The 18,522-nt window shown below is 57.0% G+C and overlaps 1 protein-coding gene across 3 annotated transcripts in view; it reads right to left on the reverse strand.

Annotated features, from left to right (window-relative positions):
• The window catches only part of DNAH17 (dynein axonemal heavy chain 17), a 33,095-nt gene that overhangs the window by 804 nt on the left and 13,769 nt on the right, over nt 1-18,522 (reverse strand). The window contains exons 39-79 of one of the 3 annotated variants that reach the window (XM_062626485.1): nt 18,005-18,143; nt 17,304-17,531; nt 17,010-17,147; nt 16,666-16,798; nt 16,275-16,402; nt 16,011-16,159; nt 15,607-15,889; nt 15,300-15,473; nt 14,493-14,700; nt 14,242-14,407; nt 13,572-13,674; nt 13,257-13,404; nt 12,500-12,591; nt 12,144-12,305; nt 11,877-12,041; nt 11,561-11,752; nt 10,966-11,232; nt 10,480-10,641; nt 9,850-10,083; nt 9,492-9,656; nt 9,304-9,399; nt 8,994-9,211; nt 8,599-8,806; nt 8,368-8,483; nt 7,889-8,081; nt 7,566-7,801; nt 7,190-7,312; nt 6,210-6,414; nt 5,794-5,958; nt 5,253-5,669; nt 4,943-5,065; nt 4,599-4,792; nt 4,355-4,503; nt 4,080-4,207; nt 3,640-3,867; nt 2,986-3,177; nt 2,261-2,440; nt 1,759-1,941; nt 1,178-1,360; nt 901-1,044; nt 148-373 (exon numbers count right to left, since the gene is read on the reverse strand). In XM_062626485.1, the coding sequence (XP_062482469.1) occupies nt 148-373; nt 901-1,044; nt 1,178-1,360; nt 1,759-1,941; nt 2,261-2,440; nt 2,986-3,177; nt 3,640-3,867; nt 4,080-4,207; nt 4,355-4,503; nt 4,599-4,792; nt 4,943-5,065; nt 5,253-5,669; nt 5,794-5,958; nt 6,210-6,414; nt 7,190-7,312; nt 7,566-7,801; nt 7,889-8,081; nt 8,368-8,483; nt 8,599-8,806; nt 8,994-9,211; nt 9,304-9,399; nt 9,492-9,656; nt 9,850-10,083; nt 10,480-10,641; nt 10,966-11,232; nt 11,561-11,752; nt 11,877-12,041; nt 12,144-12,305; nt 12,500-12,591; nt 13,257-13,404; nt 13,572-13,674; nt 14,242-14,407; nt 14,493-14,700; nt 15,300-15,473; nt 15,607-15,889; nt 16,011-16,159; nt 16,275-16,402; nt 16,666-16,798; nt 17,010-17,147; nt 17,304-17,531; nt 18,005-18,143 (7,343 nt within the window). Of the gene's footprint in view, nt 1-147; nt 374-900; nt 1,045-1,177; nt 1,361-1,532; nt 1,942-2,260; nt 2,441-2,985; nt 3,178-3,639; nt 3,868-4,079; nt 4,208-4,354; nt 4,504-4,598; nt 4,793-4,942; nt 5,066-5,252; nt 5,670-5,793; nt 5,959-6,209; nt 6,415-7,189; nt 7,313-7,565; nt 7,802-7,888; nt 8,082-8,367; nt 8,484-8,598; nt 8,807-8,993; nt 9,212-9,303; nt 9,400-9,491; nt 9,657-9,849; nt 10,084-10,479; nt 10,642-10,965; nt 11,233-11,560; nt 11,753-11,876; nt 12,042-12,143; nt 12,306-12,499; nt 12,592-13,256; nt 13,405-13,571; nt 13,675-14,241; nt 14,408-14,492; nt 14,701-15,299; nt 15,474-15,606; nt 15,890-16,010; nt 16,160-16,274; nt 16,403-16,665; nt 16,799-17,009; nt 17,148-17,303; nt 17,532-18,004; nt 18,144-18,522 lie in introns of those variants that run through there. The other 2 variants (XM_062626483.1, XM_062626482.1) reach the window with 2 other exon arrangements.

Raw genomic sequence — 18,522 nt, forward strand, 5'->3', positions numbered from 1 at the left:
GAGTGTGAGCCTGGACTCAAGGCTCTGCTACATACAAAGGGCTGTGCACATGGGAGTAAACCAGTGAGTAGCAACAGCCTGAAGGATTTTTAAGGCTGCACTGGCCTTTCTCCAGGTCTCAGCCATCTAAAGGATGCAGTCTTTTACCTTCCATGAACAATCCATGCACATAGGAGCCTTCTCGGGGTGGTGCTGTTATCTCCTCATGGTTTTTCGTGGTCACGTCCACTGCGAGGCACATCTTGTCCAGTGGCCACTCGTTTTTCCTGGCCATGGACTGCATGATGGCCGTGAGGAAGGACTGGGGGTTGAAGAATCCTGCCAGCCACACCGTTGCAGGCAGCACAAAGTCTGTTGTCCACACTTCCAGTTGCTGAAAAATAAAATTAGCAGAGAGTGAAATGTGTGCTTTGAGGAGCAGAACAGCGCTGGGAGCAGGGACAGACAGAGGTGATGCTTCACAGGCCCCTACATAAATGTCTAGCATCTTCTAGCCGGGGACACGGGTCTGGAGGTGGGTAGTAGTGAATCAGTGGCAGCCTCCTCTGCAGCAATGGAGCTGAACCCTTCATGTGGTTCGCAGGAGATGCTGCTGTTATTTTTTTAGCAAAGCTACATTTAAATAGACGGTTTTATGAATGTTTTTTTTTCTTCTGAGGCATATAAAGCTCTGACGGGGTTAACAATGTTCTTTCTTTGGAAATGGTGATATACTCTAATGGGGAACCCTTCTCAAACCTCTGCTCTTGTTCTTGGGTAAGAGGCCACTGCAGGTAAATCCAATGGCTTAATATTGAAAAATAAAGCAGTCAACCACTGTACACCGATGGAGGTGACCCCTGGTCCTGTGTGGTGTCCGCTTGCTCTCTAAGCTTGAACTTCCACAGGAAAGGTGCTCACCCTGATGCGCAGGAGCATGTCTGCATACCAGGCTCCTAAGCTGAGGAGAGAGGGGTAGGCATAGCGGGTCCAGGACTCGGGAACAGTGTCGTAGAAGAGTGCATTTGCCAAGTCCTCCATGTCGGCCGTGATCGTTAGCTCACCCTTTAGAAGAGACACACGGGGGCAGCTTTAGCTGAAGGCAGCAGCTGGGGGATGTGCTGGGTCTGAAATGCAACTGCAAACTGGGAATGTTTCATCCGAGGGAGCGGCTTCCTGGGCTTGGCCTCCTGCGTACCTTGAGCCCCAGGTCCAGCTCCTTCAGCGAGCGCCTCATCTCATGCATCAGGGAGTTCATTCTTTCGCATTCCTGGAAGGCGACCACCACGTATGGGGTCTTCTCCTCAGCTTTAGCCATGAGCTCTGCCATGATGAAGGGCTCTGGCAGCCGCTCCATGATCTCATCAAGGACTGACTTCACCTGGGAAGAGCAGGGGAAATGCTGTCAATTAGCAGACCACAGCCTTAGTAAGATTTTTCTGTTCTGCCGACATGTTTTCCTGTGCTTTCTCCTCTGTTACTAATACTCTAGTCCTTTACTAACTGCTCTTAGATCCTGAAGAGCTGCAGCTCTTTTGATAGCCAAGTTACTTAAATAAAACCTGGACAGGAATGTCCTGCTGAGCCAGGACTGCAGCATTTGTTGTGAGCTCTGCAGCGATAGGCACTGAGCTGGGATCACTCTGTACTGCCTTGCACTGGTAAGAAATCACTTGTTGCCACAGGGCATATTCCCCATCCGTTGTGTGAGTGGCTGTGCTCCCCACCTGCACTCGGAATCGCCATCACTTACTGTAAGGAGGCAGAAGCTCCACTTGCCTTTTCCTCGTGGGAGCTGCCCACGCCACCTCCCGCGTCCGACTCCTTGGGCTGCATCTCCAGAACGGTGCGGAAGAGCCTGTCGGAGGTGATGGTGAGGAAGCCGATCTCCGCGTTGGGGTGCAGCCCGTACAGGCAGGGGCTCTCGGGGGGCAGGTTCTCATCGATGTACGCGTGGTAGCCCTGCACACAGGGCAACCCCGGTGTTACTTTAGCGCATCCGGACAAAGGAGTTGAGTGGCTCCAGCCTTGGGAATGTGGCACCGCGGTGCTGTGGTGGGGACACAGCTCCTGGTGGTTCTTATTCAGGGTGGTTTTTCACTCACCTCTTACCTCAGGTTTTCACTGTCCCAGCCCCAGGAATTAGTTTTGCAGCTATTTTACATGTTTCCGCTATTTTTCCCTCTCCCCTCCCCTTTGGTTATAGCATGAGGGAACTCTTGACTAGTGAACGCTTACCCGAGCAGTGGGTTTCCACAGCAAACGGCAGTGCTGATCTTACCTTGTAATCCAAGCTGGGAGGGACCAGGAACCCTGGAGCCAAGTACACTTCCCCGTCCAGCATCTCCACGCGGATGTACTCGCTGAGGTACGTGCGGCACAGCCGGCGGTCCCAGTCATCCGTGATGTGCCCCCCGTACATGATTTCACCAAAGAGGTACCGGAGATCGTCCCACGGCACCTACAGGGAGCAGCTCACCATCGGATTCTTGTGGCTGCACACGTGCTGCAGGGCCACAGAGCTCTTGGAATGATCTGTCCAGTGTCCAGGGAACCGATGGACCCTGGACCACAGGGTCTCATTGACCAAGTGAAGGGGGCAAGACAGGGGACCTTGTCTTGGGTGTCTCTTGTGTTCAACCACAGATACCACCTTGTCCTGGGCCATCCATACTTTGAACCCATTATCCCATCCTTATTCAGATCAGTGTTGATCATGTCTGTAAGGCCAAGGGAGAGCAGGACTCTGCTGAAGGTGAGACCTCAATCCTACTCATTGCATCTTCATTCTTGGGGCAGGCTTTGCCTTTTGGGTGAAATGTCATTTAAAAATACCGAAACAAACCCAACCAGCCACTGAGGCACCAGCCAGAGCGAGCCCTTGTCCCCACCTGGTGCTGAACCCAGCCCAGGAGGACTCTGCACCTTCTCTGCTGACATTTTAAGAAGGGTTGATTGTCATGGTGTGTTTTGTGCTGGGGCACAGTGTCTTTGTCAGCCCCTTACCTTGGGGTTGGCCTCCAGGTAGTTGAACAGGATGTTAATGGATATGGTCAGGTCCCCGTTGTTGAAGGGGTAAGGTCTGTTCCAGCCCTGGGCACCAAACTTGCGCCGCTCAGCCACCACTGAGTGGAAGTAACAGAGTGCAAACAAGATGCATTTGAACTCGATTTCTTTGGTGCACATCTCCAAGGTATCCTGCAGTGGAATGAAAGGGAGAGGGGATTGGCAAGTGAGTAAATATCCCTGTAGAGAGGAGGACAAAGGAATCTGATGGTTGTTTATTAAATAAATAAACATGAAATTACCTTTTAAAGACTTGCTGATTTGTTAATTTTTGCACTCATTTGTTTATAAGCAACTTAGGACTACAGACACACACATATACATAGACCCGCCCCTGCTGACAGTGCCGGCAGCTCGCTCATGGCACCAAGCTGCAGCAGCTCGACATCCAGCCTTGGGAAAGGCACGAGCCATCCAGCACCCTCCCTGGTTCAGGAGCCTGGGGTCAGCTCTGGTTACTCCCAAATCACATCCCCACAGGCTGGGGCTCTGGGCACACAGGAGGATGTGCTGGGGCGGGCCAGCTGCTGTGCCTGCAGCGATGGCCATGCTGATGCTCAGCCCGTGGTACCAGCTGCGTGCAGTGGCGGGTACCTGTGTGAAGAGGTCGAGGGCTTGGTGCAGGTTGGCGAACATGCCCGTCGGCGGCTCGTTGGTGATCTTGATGGAGTTTTCCAGCAGCCCCTGCGGGATGATGTGGGACTCGGGGGTGGGGGCTGGCTCGGCGCTCATGAACAGCCGGTAGTCGTTGTGGCTGCCTGTGCTGTACTGCTCCACTCTCTTATCCAGCATGTGCAGCCACCGGGCCACCAGGTGGATGTTCTGCAACAGAAATTCTCCTGTACCGCTCAGACAAGCCTGGACCCAGTGGCTGCATGGGCTGAGACCGCGGCTCTGCATGATGGCCAATCCACCGGGATGGGAGCCTGAGCTTCAGCCATCCCGCGTACTCCACTGGTGCCAGTGGGAACACCAGGGATGGGAGAGCCCAGGGACACTCTGAGCCATGGCTGGCAGCAGCGCTCACCACCTACCTGCAGGATGACCCAGTGCCCCTGCTCAGCTGCCACCTCCAGGGCTCTTTCTGCCATCGGTTCCTGGCCCTGCCCCAGTGACACGTTGTGGATCCTTCCGTTTTCGATGGTGAAGTTCAGTTTTCTGCCTGGGGAGGGGAGGAAAGCACCACAGCCTGAGACCCTTTCTTGGCGCTGTCGGTACACGGAGGGGCCGTGCTGGCCGCTCATGGCTCACGCCACAACCGCAGCAGCCACTGAGGGCCAGTGCTGGTGAGGAGGGGGCAGCGGCTCACCCAGGGCCTCCACGTCTTTCAGGGGGTCGACACCAGGGGAGAGAATGAAGAAGAGCGGCGTGGAGGGGCTGCTCTCCTTGTACACCTTGGCAAGCTCAACGCTCCTTCCTTCCACATACTTGCTCCCCATCTTCTCTTCCACAAAGGCCCTACAGAAAAATAAACCCATAATGTGAGTTGGGACCAAGCATGGTCACGGCTCAGCCGGTGTGGTGATGCCGCGGGGCTCTGGCCAGGACAGCACCTGATGGCGTAGGTCATCCTGTCTGGCCGCATGCACCGCAGCATGCACAGCTTCTGCAGTGCAGACTTGTTCTTCCACTCCTTGGGGAACACCTCCTTCTCTGGCAACTCTGACTCCACAAACTTCTTCCATTGCTTTGCTGAGCCCTCAATGTCACTGTCCAAGTTCCTGAACTCCTCCATTTCTGAGAGCACCTTCAGGTCCCACAGAGAGGGGACAGATCACTGCTGGGCTCTGCTCGCCCTTGGGGACCCCGGGGATGGAGGGGACCCTCCACTTGGAGGTGCTGCAGGTGATCCCGCACCCGCGGCGCTGCCGTCGCCTCGGCACAGCGGGCGACCAACCTTGATGGCGCCCCAGCAGCGGTGCTGCAGGAAGTCCACGGGGGACGTGACGCCGGTCTTGGAAGGGAAGCGCAGCAGGAAGTCCAGCTCTGCGGGGTTCACTTCTTTCTTGAGGATGAGGACCTGGCAAGGTGAGAGCGCAGCTTCGCCCCTGCCCCGGCACACACAGCCCCTGCGCGAGGGCTGCGCCTCAGGGGCGACACTGCTGAGCATTCAGCAGCAGCGCGCAAGTAAGAGAACAACCTGCCTAAACCCACACAAACTCACGTACAGGAAGATACCACAGACAGCCCAGACCCGTGCGCAGTACCTGGAAGGCAACCTGGGCCAGGAAAATGAGTTTGTCTCTCTCAAAGAGCCCCTGTGCTGTATACACATAGACCGAGTAGGTGATCTCGTCCGTCAGGTTCATCACCCTTTCCTTGATGTCATCGCTGGGCGTCGCGCGCTCGATGGCTTTCTCGAAGATCCCGTGGAACGCCTGGGGAAGATGCAGCGGCAGCTCAGCGCCTGCACTGCGGGGGGCTCGGTACCAGCTGAGGCACCACGAGCCCCCAGCCCAACCCCATCCTTGCTCCACGCCTGCCTTGAGAGAGAACTGGTAGATGGGGTTGATCTTGTTGAGGTCGCTCAGGATGAAGTATAGCAGCGACGCTCGCTCTGCCACCGGACGGTAGGTCTCTCTAGCGACGTTTGTTTGCGTTTCGGTGACTTTTGCTTCTTTGACCTGGACGCACACCAGGGTCGGTGTTACCAGCGCCCTGGCACGTGCCCAGGCAGTACCCAACCTCTGGCTGAGTGCCAGGTGCCCCAGGACAGGTCTTGCTGCCTCACTGGAGCACCTCACTTACCTTTTCCTCTATTTCCATGGCCGTGCGCTTTGTGGTTTCCAGGTTCTCCACCAGCACCGTGTCCCCCAGGAAGTCCCCCCCAGCAGCAGAGAGCCAGGCGAGCAGCGAGTCCTCCAGCTCCTTCAGCTTGATCTTGAACTCGTTCTGGCTCTTTGTGAGGTTTGCCTACGGCACCAGCACACAGAGACACGCGGCGGTCAGCCACCAGCTCACGGTGAAGCAGCACAAGCGCCTGTGGCAGCACCAGGCTCCATGGGGCAATGCTGGACCCGTGGTGGGCTCTGACCGGGACTCACTCTGCTCTTGGTCAATGGCAGCAAGCTGCTGGAGCTGAGCTCTCACCTCTCCCTACCAGCAAACCCCTGCAGCAAGCCCAGACCCCTCTGCCACCACCTCACCGGCAGCCGGGTCCGTACCTTGAGAGCCTCCAGGTCTGGGTGCTCTTTGGCCACCACAGCAGCCAGAAGCTGGTCCTCCAGTCCCTCCCGCGTCACCAGGAAGTTGATGAGGGTGCATTGAGCCTGCACCTCTGGCTTGTAGTGCGGGTTGAAATATTTGGTGTGCAGAATCAGGCGGAAGCTTGGGTTATATTCCACTTCTTTGTCTCCTATTCTGATGTACCTGTTTGGTTAATTAAACATTAATTTCCATGCACTTGGCAGTAACTCACCACAGACAATCCCTCGACTCCAAGTGCTGCTTCTGGCCACGCGAGCTGTATTTCTGTGGCCAGGAAAAGGTGTAGCGAGGGCAGAAGTGCCAAAGGCTGAAGGAGCAGGAGCTAGAGGTGCCCTGCCACAGCCTCCCTTGGCTTCGGGGCTGATGCTTCTTGCAGGCTCCAAGTGACAAAACAAGGCAGCCCCTGAGCCCCATCCCCGCAGACCTGGAAATAAACCCTCCCAGCTTATCAGACCTTATTGCAGATGCACAGGGAACATGGTGTAAATCACTAAATGAACTGGATTCTCAGACCAGGACAGTCCTAAAGTCACATCAACCACAGGTATCCCCACTAGGAAACACCAGAGAAAATTGGGAGATGCGGGCAGAGGCCAGGGCAATTACAGAATCACCTGGGTTGGAGAAGGCCTTTAAGATCAAGTCAAACATCACCCAGCAGTGCCAAAGCTACCACTAAACCATGTCAGCTGGGGCCTCATCCACACAGTTTGTGAACACTTGCAGGGATGGTGACTCCAGCACTGCTCTGGGCAGCCTGTTCCAATGCCTGAGCACTCTCTGGGGAAGAAATTGTTCCTAATCTCTGATCTAAAAGCAGGGAAGGGTCAGGCCCCAGCTGCTTTCTTGCACAGGGGTGCAAATCAGCATTTTAGGGCCGCAGTGGCTCCTTGGAGCGAGCAAAACTCCTTGGCACCAAAGAAGAGGGTGTGCTGACCTGCCCTTCTTGGTGGTGTTCCTGCCCAGCAGCTGATCCAGCACCGGATCCACCGTCTCACCCATGTCTTCGATCAGCAGCGTCTGGCCCTCGGAAACTGCCCGCTCGATGATGTCCAGGTAGCTGCAGTGGGACGGGAGAGATGTGGGGTGGGACGGGGGGGGAATGCACTGCATGGGGTGAGCTGGGGTGGGTACCCTGCAGCGACTGTGCCCTGTGGGATCCCCGTGGTGACCCCCAGCCCTGGCCCTGCAGAGGTGTCAGTGCCCCATGAGCGCTGCTACCTTTGCATGCCCTGGTTTGATCAGGCTGTGGATGCCCACAGCATCCTGCATCCCCCCTGGAGCCTGCGGCCATCCTGCAGCACCCAACCCACTTTTTCTGGCCCAGGCAGACGGCCTGCAGCTCCTCCCCGTATTTGTTCCTGATCCACTTGATGCCCTGGAGCTGGGTGTCCACAATCAGGGGCCAGCGCTCGGTGTTGCAGAGGATGGTGGCATTCTCGGTGGACGTGCGGTTGCTGGGCAGCCCCTGGTTGCTCCAAGTTGCCACGTCAGCAGAGTCGGTGAGGAGGCTGAGGGGGTCCAGCCCCGGCGTGATGGGGATGGGCACCTGCGAGAAGGGGCTGTTGGGTGCCCGCAGAGGAGAGGGAGCCCCTCGGTGCCAGCAGGCATGGGAATGGGACCCGCGGCCACTCACCTCCAGCTTGCTGAGGAAAGGGATCCAGTGCTGGTCCAGCAGCTGCACCCTGTACTTCCTGGTGAAGTAGCCGACGTAGGACACAAAGGCGGAGATGAGCAGCACGTCCCCATACACTGTGTTCTCCTGCTCCCTGAGCATCTCCACCGACTCAGCCCAACGCACGTTCTCGGATGCCAGGCCCCCGACAAGCCTGGAGGGGTCAGAGGAAATGGTGGCTGCTGCGGGGCCAGGGAACACTCAGCTGTGATGCCCCATGGCCCGTGGGATTAACCCCTCTCTTGATGATAGGCTGCCCACACCAAGGCACATGGCTCCTTGGCTGTAATCCCCCACCCTCCCCAGATCTGTGTCCCTGTTCATGCTCCAGATTCTTCCATCTGGGGAGGGTACGGGGGGCTTTTATGCTCCCATGATGCCCGTGCCACTGTCACCAGGCAATGCCAGGGAGCAGCGGGCAGGCAGTACTTGCACGGTACCTGTTTGCCAGCGTGATGACTCTGTTGGTTGCATCAGCCTCCTGCTGACATTTGAGTTTCTCAGCTGTAGCTTGCTCAAACTTGGCGGTGAGAGCTGCCAGGTTGGCGTTCAGCTCCTTCAGAAGACAGCACAGCTCCATCACCTCCCGCACCCAGGGCGGGGAGCTGCCAGAGGCTGCTGCGGTGGCAGCGCCACCACCCTTGGGGTCGCCGGGGGGAACGTGCACTTACAGCCACTTTGTTCTTGATGTGAGCGAGCGTCTCCTGCGCCTCGGCCAGCTCGGCATTGGCTTCCACCAGCGCCTGCCTCTTGGGCTCCACCTCGCAGTACACCTCGTAGAAGCGCACGATGTTGAGGCACCAGGAGCACAGGCCCGCGGCAGCTGTTGACTTGGACATGATGAACTCCGGATCAAAAGTGGGGTCTGACTGGTAGGGCCTGGAACAGGAGAACACACCAGGCTACAGCCCCAAGCTGCACCCCCGGGGCTGCCCATGGCGGGAGGGCAGAGCAGGCGCCTGGATCCCTCCTGGCCCTTGGACCCCACAAAGCTCACTGGGTGATGGACTCTCCTGGATGCTGTGCCCAGGGCTGGGAGAGGGACAGGAACCAGCCATGGACTCACATAAACGCCTTGAGACAGGACTCAGGGATGTGCTCCTTGTCGTACTTCTTTAAGGCATCAAGGAAAGTGTCTACTTTTCCCATCATAACTTTTGCTGCCTTCCAGCTCCTATCCTTTGGAATGATGCCCTTGGGGGCTGTCAGCACCATCACAGCTGCTGTCACGTTCACCACTGCTTGGGGTGGCGACCCGAAGGACTTCAGCTCTGTCAGGTTGTTCTGGAAAGGGACCATGGGGCCACTGAGCATCACCCTGGTGTGGGGACACCGGCACCAGCCAGGAAACCACTTCCCACCGCAGGGTCACCCACCTTGTTGAGGGTGTCGAGGGCCTCCTGGGCAGCGACGAGCGCCGGCTCTGCCTTCGCCAGGTCGGTCTCGCAGGCTTGCTGCTTCTCAGCCACGATCTGGGGAAACGAGGGGGCGGGATGGGATGAGCAGCCAGAACCAACAGAGCTCTGTCCCGAGTTGGACCCTGGCATGGTGGGCACCAGCTCACCTTGTTGATGGCCTGGACCTTCAGTTCCTCTGCATCAGCGATGGCTTTCTCCTTGCTGACCTTCTCTGCCTCAACACCCACCATGTGGATCAGTTTATCTGTGTTCTCATTCTTCACCTTCAGCTCTTTCTCCTGGATCGCCAGAGTGGCTTTCAGGTCTTCCACCTGGATAGGGGAGAAATGGGAGTGCATCAGAGGGTTGATCCTGCTGAGCCCTGCCCAGCCTCACAGCAGTGGCTCGGTACAGCTCAGGGACCTCATGGCCACCGTGACAGCCCTGCAGGGATGCTCTTCCTCTCGCCTCCCTGCATCAGACACGCAGGGGATGCAATGCATAAATGATGCTGTGGGCAGGCACCTGGGACGCCGTGCTCTGCAGCTTCATCAGCCCCTTCTCCAGCCTCTCGATCTTGGCTGTGAGCTCGTCCCTCTTTTTTGACAGCAGTTTCTTGTAGAGCTTTATCTGCTCCAGGAAGGTCTTTGGCGTGGTGTAATTATAGCGCCTTTCCACGGCCAGGTAGATCTGGGATATCTCCTTAACACTTATGTGGACATATGCCATGAACTTGCTGATGGAGACCTTGACCTCGGGCTGCAGCAGGAACACAGGCAGTGAGATGCTCTGCCAGGAGCACAATGACCATGCAGACACTGTGAAGCGCATCTCTGAGAAACGCAGGCGACCACAGCACTAATGACACTGATGGTTGAGCTTAGCTCTGGTTTCCTGCCTCCTATTCTCTGGGGTTAACTTGGGCTGCACGGGGGAAAAGCTACTGTTTCCAGACTATCTGTGGTGCTGTTTTAATGCCAAAAGGGAAACGAGGAACTGCTCAGCCCACCTGCCCAGTGTGGGGCTGGCTGGAGCCCATCCCTGGGCACGCTGCAGCACGGAGAGCAGCAGAGGGGCAGGTCGTGCCCCAGAGCAGTGCCAGCACAGAGGGCTGTGCACAGACACGGCGTGCCCTGACCCAGCGTCCCGGCTCACCTCGATGTCCTTTGTCTCCTCCAGGAACCTGCTGCTGACGGCCACGAGCGCATCCTCCGGCCACTCGTGGAACCAGTCGATGGCCGCGCAGTTCACCAAGGCAGGGAACCTCCTTGCGCGCACCCGCAGCGTGGAGCCCACCGGGGAGAAGCAGAGGATGACCTGGGGCAGAGCACGGCTGCTGAGAGCAGTGTCAGCAGTGCTGGGTGGGGTCTCATAGGGCTGGGGGGATGTCAGCAGTGCTGAGTGGGGTCTCATAGGGCTGGGGGGATGTCAGCAGTGCTGAGTGGGGTCTCATAGGACAGGGGGGATGTCAGCAGTGCTGAGTGGGGTCTCATGCTGCTGGCAGGAGCACCACTGTGTGCTGCTAATCCCGATCTGCCCCTGGGGCTGGGGGATTAGGGCCCCACACTGTAATGAACCAGTTCTGTGTGTCCTGTCTGCAAGCAGGGAGCACCGAGAGCCCCCTCCCGAGTGAACACCCACCTTCAGCTGACGCCTGGCTTTCTCTATAAATACTTTCCAGCAGTTTTCCCTTGTATCTTGCAATCCAAGGTATTTCACTTCGGGTTTCATGGCATTGAAAATGTCTTCTAGTTCATCATCCTGGAAGAGCCCCGGCACCTCCCCAGATGCCAGGAAATCATTGATTAGGACCAGGAATGCTTCTTCAACAACTTGGGAGTCTGTCATCAGGAACACGGTGGGGACGTTCTTCACTGCTGCCTTCATGTACTGGGCGGCGAGGTCCAGCTGGGCAGGGGAGAGAAAGCGTCATGCCCCCTTCAGCCCCTCCACAGTGACTGGTGCAGCTCAGCACCCTTGGGCTGCCCTGGGAATCCAGGATGGTGCCTTTGGAAAGGAGCCCTTGGGAAGGAGCTGGGTGCCACCTGCTCTGCTCAGGCAGGGTCATCTGCCAGGGCTGCCTGCACCACATCTGCTCTCATGAGCAGCTCCTGCCCGTCCCTTGGGGCAGGACTCACGGGTGTTCAGAAAGCACCTTTGAGCAGATGGCAGGGTGCAGCAAGGAGAGCAGAGCCGTGCGCACCTGCCCGGGGGCCTGGAGGAAAGCTGCGCTCACCTTCAGGTCCTGGATGCTGTAGCCTTTCTTCAGCATGATCTGAAACACTTTCAGGTTGCTCATATAAGCTGCCAGCCGTGCCAGGCTCTGCTTTCCGCTGCCTCCAACCCCCACCAGTAGCGCGTTGCCCCAGGGAGACTCTAGGATCCGACTGATTCTGCAGATATGAGACGCTGCATCTTCAAAGAGCACCTGAGGAGAGCGGGAGGGGAAAGCTCCGTGCTCTGAATTTCAGCTGGAAAAGCAGCAAACACCCCAAAGTGAACAAGCCCAAGCAGGACGCTGCGGGAGGTGCGAGCGCTGCCTCGGCACTCACCAGGTTCATGGCCACGTTCACCTTGTTGTAGCTGTCCAGGGCTTCCCCCAGCAGCTTGTTGAGGGCCGGCCAGCTCGGCACCGGCATGTACTTGGGATCCCCCATGCCCTGGGCGAAGTGGCAGAAGATGTTGGGCTTGGCGAACAAGACGTCCTCGCCGAGGTTCTGGGAAAGGCAGTGCCGGCTGTGGGACTCGGCCACGGGGCTCAGCTGCGGGGCTCATCCCCACCAGGCCGGGGCCCTCCCTCATTTTCCAGCACAACTTACCTCAAAGTACTTCTTGCAGGTGTCCCCCAGCACCTTCCTGAAGGTTGTTTGATCCTTTTCATCGATGAGCTTGTCTCTGTACACCCGCTCCGCTTCGTGCAGCCAGAGGCGCACCAGCTCCACGGGGCTTTTCAGGCACTCAGGGGTGGAGAACAGCAAACCCTGACAAACACATGAGTCCCTCAGTCTTTGGGGGCTGTCTTATGGCTGCTCGGAGCTGAGTTTAAAAGGCTGGCTTTGGGAACTTAGTGCTTTACAGGGACATGGTGCACTGCAAGGACTCATGATGGAGGAAAAGAAGGAATAAGAGTGACAAAGGCACAAAGATGTGTTAGAGGAAACAGCCCTTGCACTACCTGGAATACGTTGGAGAGGTCCCGCAGGTTGAAGAGGTAGTGGAACTTGATGGCTGTTGGCAAGAAGGTGGAGGCGACTTTCTGGTGGAGGGCTGTGGGCAGGAACTGGGGGTGAGCAGTGGGCACGGGGCTCCCAGTGCTGGTGCCCACCTGTCATGGTTTAAGCCCAGCCGGTAACTCAGAACCATGCAGCCGCTCGCTCACTCCCTCCCCGCTGCTTCTTCCTCCCCTGCTCCCGGAGGGATGGGGAGGAGAATTGAACAAACGTAACTGCCACGCGCTGAGATAAGAGCAGCCCAGTAACTAAGGTATAACACAGACCACTGCTGCTGCCACCAATAATAATAATGATGATAAGGGAAATAACAAGGGAAGAGAATACAACCGCTCACCACCCGCCGACCGATACCCAGCCTGACGCAAGCAGTGATCTAGCCCTTCCGGGTAACTGCCCCCAGTTTATATACTGGGCATGACGTCCTGAGGTATGGAATACCCCTTTGGCTAGTTCAGGTCAGGTGTCCTGTCTCTGCTTCCTCCCAGCTTCCCCTCCTCCCTGGCAGAGCATGAGGCTCACAAAGTCCTTGGTCAGGATAAACATTACTGAGCAACAACTAAAACCATCGGTGTTATCAGAGCTGTTCCCAGGCTAAAGTCAAAACCACAGCACTGCACCAGCTACTGGGAAGGAGAAAAATGACTGCTGCTGCTGAACCCAGGACACTGCCCCATTCCCCCCGGAGCGGCAGGGGCTCACCCAGTGCTGCTGTGACCAGCTGTGACTGCAGCTTCTGCACAGCCACAGGCATCTTCTGCAGGGCGAGGTGCTGCGCGAGGATGGTGCTGTACACACTCAGCAGGGCCTCCTGGCCCGGAAAGCTCACGGCAAAGACGCAGAAGTGTCGCTGTGCCCAGGGGCAAAAATTCAGGCAGGAGTTTTGCCCTGCATAGGTTGATGCAGGCATCCTGCACCGTGATGTCCCCCATCCCATCCCATCTCACTCCACCTTGGTCCAGTCCCAGGACAGTGAACCTGCTGGGACAAGCCCCCATCCCTGTGTATCCTGTTTACCTGCAGCCTGGAGTCGATGGTGAAGGACCCTGTGGTTGGGTTCATGCAGGCCACATACTGGCAGTTGTGAATGTCCTTCAGGGTCAGTTTGTTCCTGTCGTACCTGCACAGGGACCAGCACTGTGATGCTTTCCCCAGGGATGGGTTTCTCCAGTTAGACTGTGCCCCACCAGCCCCATGAAGCCCCATTTGGGGGGATGTGGGAACAGGGATCCCCATTTCCCTGGTGCTCAGCAAAGCCTGGCACTGCTCTTGGCAATGCTACGTGGGGCCCTTCCTGCACCCCATAGCCAGATCTGGCCCCAAGCCTCTCCATGGCAGCTGGCACTTGCCACCTCTTCCCCCGTCCCAAGGGAGCCTTCTGCACTGCACGGTGCATTGCCAGGCACCAGGAACCCCGCCAAGGCTTCCCCGCCGGCGCTGGCAGTGTGGCTCTTTGCTTTGGGTGGGGTTTGGAGTCCCCAGCAGGGAGTTTTCCCATTCCTCTGCCAAAGCCTTCCCCGCAGCTCCAGGAATGAGCAGGCTGCGGGGGAACAGGAGGCTCAGCTCTGCAGCAGTGTGGTGGGGGGAGGCAGCACGGGCAAGGCACAGCTGGGAGAGGTGCCAGCATGGCACGGGATTGCCAGGGGCACCAAGGACCCATGGCAGGGGGCACTGGCCAGATACCCACCAGTGCCCGTGGTCCATGTGCTGCCGGATGAGAGTGTGCGGTGCCACGGTGCCGTACTTGTCCACCTCCGGCATGTTCATATCGTCGATGAAGTAGATGAGCCGCTTGCTCCCGGGCGGGCCATAGTTCCTCCCAGATTTCTTCTCCAGAGGCTTCTCAAGGACAGCTGCATTGGGAGGAGGTGAGCAGTGGGGCAGTGCTGTGGGGCACAGCCCGGAGTGGGGCTGGCTGCTGGCTCGGGCTGGCCTTACCCTGCAGCATGGCTGAGGTGGTGTAGAAGTTAAAAGGCACAAACTGCACGAGGTATTCATCTGTGCTGAGCGTCTCGAGCTTGTCCCGCATCAGGGCTGACTTCCCCGTCCCCGTGTTGCCCACCAGCATCACCGGCTTTTTCTTCTCCATCAGCAGGTCCATGAAGAAGCGCAGGCGGACGGTCTCGGTGGTGTGCACCAGGGAGGCCTGGGGAAACGGCACCGTCAGTCCCCGGAGCTCGCCTCTTGCTGCCGGGGTCGTTTGCAGGCAGGTGCCGAAGCCGTGCCTGGCTCTCCCAGCAATGCCAGCTGGCCGCACAGAAGATGCTTTCTCTGCACAAACCTGGTCCCTCTCTAAAGCAAAAGTCTCAGGCGCTTGGTTATTCTAAAGATTTTCTGACCAAAGACAGGAGCTCTCAGAAAAACGAGTCATTAAAGCAGCACAGCCCAGATCCTGAAACTGTCCAGCGGCTTTGCTCAGCCACCGCAGGAATCAAATTCCTCCCTGGCCCTTGGCCCCTGGCCCTTTCCCTGACACAAGCCCCCTCCCTCAGGACAGCATTTCAAAACACATGTAAATAAAGCTTTAAAGCACATTTTTGCTTTCAGACAACAGTTATTATTTCGTGAGAGCCTACAAAGCCACTGACCTGAAATTAAAAAAGCAGAGTCGGAACTTGCAGCCCCGCTGAGGTTTCCATGGGGTGAAGCAGAGCCGTGGATGGGGTCTGCCTGGTGCCACCCAGGGGAAGCCCATGGAGTAGCAGACAAATAAACCGCAAGCGCAGGGAGCCTGCGGATACCTACCTGCAAAGGGACATCAGGGTTGAGGTCGAATTCTGGCACTTTTTCAGACCAGAGAGTGAATCTCTTCGATTCCGGATGAATGAAGTAGTCAAAAATTGTCCCCTGAGAGGGAAACTTGATGGTTTTGAATTCGTTCAGCCACCACTTGCTGAACTCGAGGCGGTAATCCATGAGCTGGGAACAACCAAACGGAGAGCAACTCAGAAAGTGGCTTTAGTATCGTCCGGAGGGAGGCAGCCGCGGGCAGGAGGCTCTGATGAGCAGGGAGGCGCGGGCAGGCGCTGGGTACTTGGTCCTGCAGCTGTACCTGGTCCTGGAACAGGGCCCCACCAAAGGCCCAGGTACAGGCGAAGACAAAGTAGAGCTCATAGAGGTCCCGGGATGAGTCTGGCGGTACGTTCTGTGGCGTCAGGAGGCACTCGAGCAGGAACAGCACCATCTGTATCAGCGTGACCTCGGCGATAGGGGTGATCTTCTTGAATCCAGTCTTGTGCTTCTCTAGGCACACCGGCAGGTACTTGTCAAAGAGGATTGTCAGAATGGCCTTCTCGGACTGCACTGCCCTCGTCTCGATCCAGCTGGTCACAATGCTGCCAGAGGGACAGGCAGGGCTGCAGGCAAGTGCTCAGGAGCCAGCACCCTTCCATCCCATCCCATCCCATCCCATCCCATCCCATCCCATCCCATCCCAATCTCCCTCCCCAGGCTCACGGGCTCCAGCCCAGGTCAGCGGGGTTGATGTAGAGGATTCCTGCCCGGGACACGGTGGCCGGTGTGGCTGTCCGCAGGTGGCTGATCTCGAAGAGGAGCCGCATGGTGGGGTTGAGGGGGATGCGCTCATTGCTGGCCAAGGTGAGAACCTGGGAAGCAGCCCATAATGGGGGCATGCCCTGATCTTGGGGCACAGGCATAAACACATCGGATCATCTTGAATTAATGAGCAAGTAAAGCTCCTGGGGTTGTGATGGCACCGACCTTATTGTCATCCATGACCGTGTTCAGGGACTCAATCCACATGGGGTCAATATCTCCATCGAGGATGATCCATTTGGGCCCTTTATGTGTGATGTTGGCCAGGTCACGCATTGCTGTAGAAAATAGACCTGCCCCATAGAAAGACATATAAATTTGTCCTTTTGAGTAACATTTGCTGGGGGGACACGCAGGGCTGGCTGCTTCCCTGAACCGTGTTCCTCCTCCCTCACACTCCACTTAAATGCCCCAAGAAAAGGTCTTCCCATTCCACCACCACATCCCAAAGTGTTTACAGAGACATGCTTTATGAAGTGAATCATAAAGCTGCTGCAGGACTGCTTGTGCCGGCTCCCACACGGGTAAGTGACTGCTCACAGCGCCGGTGTCTCACCGTCCTTCCACTGCCGCGTGGACGGGTGAATAACGCCGAACAGCTCATCGCAGGTCACAGCCTTGGGGTCGAGGTCCACGGTGACTGGCTTCCGCTTCATGTTTCTGTAGGTCTGGTTGAGCGACCGCAGCACCTGCGCAGAGGAACCGTGCAGCCGTGGTGCTGGGCCCGGCCCTTGCGGTGCTCAAGGCTCTGGCGTGGCACCGGCTGCGCTGCCATCCCTGCCCCAGGCACAGCTGCTGACTGCGGCTGGCAGAGGCGTCTGAGAGGATGGGAGAGGCCATGGGATGTGCTTGACGAGGGGCAGGAGGGGACTCGTGTCCTCAGGGATGGTTTGTAGCTACCTGGGACTTGCCACAGCCGGCGTTGCCGATGACAAAGACGGAGTGTCTCACTTGCAGCAGCTCCTCCAGCTGCACCACCTTCAGCACGAAGCTCTCCTCTGCCTGCAGCTTCAGCTCCAGCACAGACTGCTTAATGATCTGGGAGGGAGAGCAGGCATTGACCACGGGCACTGACCACAGGCAGCTGCCACAGCCTCTGCGAGACCCCAGAGACCACCTGGCTTCCCCCAGATGTGCCCAATGCACCTTCAGCCTCTGGACCCTGCCAGGGCTGGGAGGGCCCCGGGTTCGCACCTCCTCCAATTGGAGGTCCCGCTTCCTGGGAACATCCAGGGCTGGGAACAGGTCTCCAATCAGCCCCATGAAGACAGGCAAGTCGTCTGTCACGATCTTGGGGATGTTGAAGTCTCTTAAAGCTCTCATCAGAACTTGGTCCTCAGCAGAGTTCGGGTCCTCTCTCTTCAAGGAGCCTGCTACCACCAGCACGGACTTGATGGCCCGCAGTCCCCAGTCATAGTGGTCCTGTGACAGGCAGCAAAGTATTAGACTTCATCTGTGGTGAGGGAGAACTGCTTTAACCAACATTACTGAGGAACACCCTCTCCATCACCCCACCCCCAGATTATCCACACAGTGTCCAGACAACCGGCCGTAAAGCGAGCCTATTTCCAGGACAAGCCCCAGCCTGGGCTTGTTTCCTGGAAGCACGGGCTTCTTGTAAGTCACTTCTGCCGAGATGAACAATACCTGGATGCTCTCATCTTAACTGACTATATTCTATTTGATTCTGGGTTTGGAATTCTTGATTTCTTCTGTAAAGCAGAAATATGCCAGATGATGCACCAGCGTGGAAGTGGAATTTACCCAGCCATAGACCTGAGCTATGCAGAGCATCAGCCAGCACATTACTACCAACAGTCTTACTACAATCCATCAGACTTAAAATTCAAGTGAGCTCTTTCATCTTCAAGGACTGTGCAATACTGTGAAATTACCTGTTTAGACAGAAGCTCTTTGCAGAGTGCGTACAGAGTAATGAACTTTCTCGCTAGGAGCTTCGCATTCATAAAACCTTCTGCAATAAGCATGATTTCACATATCGGCTCAAAATCGGGGACCACCATGGCACAGGGCCTGTGAAGGGCAGTAGTGGTTTGCAGGGCTGTGCATGAGCACCCACAACCCCTCATCCTCCCACATCCAGCAAGAATTTGCGCCTGGGTTGCCAATATAATCCATTCCCTGCTATTAGCATCACGAGAGCTGGGCAGTGATTTACACTGGCTGGGGGCTTTGGGGGTCTCTTGTCCAGCTTTCTGCTCCAAGCAGAGTGTCACAACTGGATCAGGTCACCCTGAGCCTTCTGCAGTCGCAGTTTGAGTTCCTCCAAGGACAAAGATCCCACAGCATCCCTGGGCCACCCCTTCAACTTTTAACCACATTTTTAACTATTCTCAACTGGATTTGTAGCTCAAGGTGGCAGCTGGACACCCCCAGCATCCTGTCCCCAGGC

This window comes from Pezoporus occidentalis, unplaced genomic scaffold (assembly GCF_034315485.1).
Source record: "Pezoporus occidentalis ecotype Australia unplaced genomic scaffold, CSIRO_AGI_Poc_V1 ctg292, whole genome shotgun sequence".
Taxonomy (NCBI): Eukaryota; Metazoa; Chordata; class Aves; order Psittaciformes; family Psittacidae; genus Pezoporus; species Pezoporus occidentalis.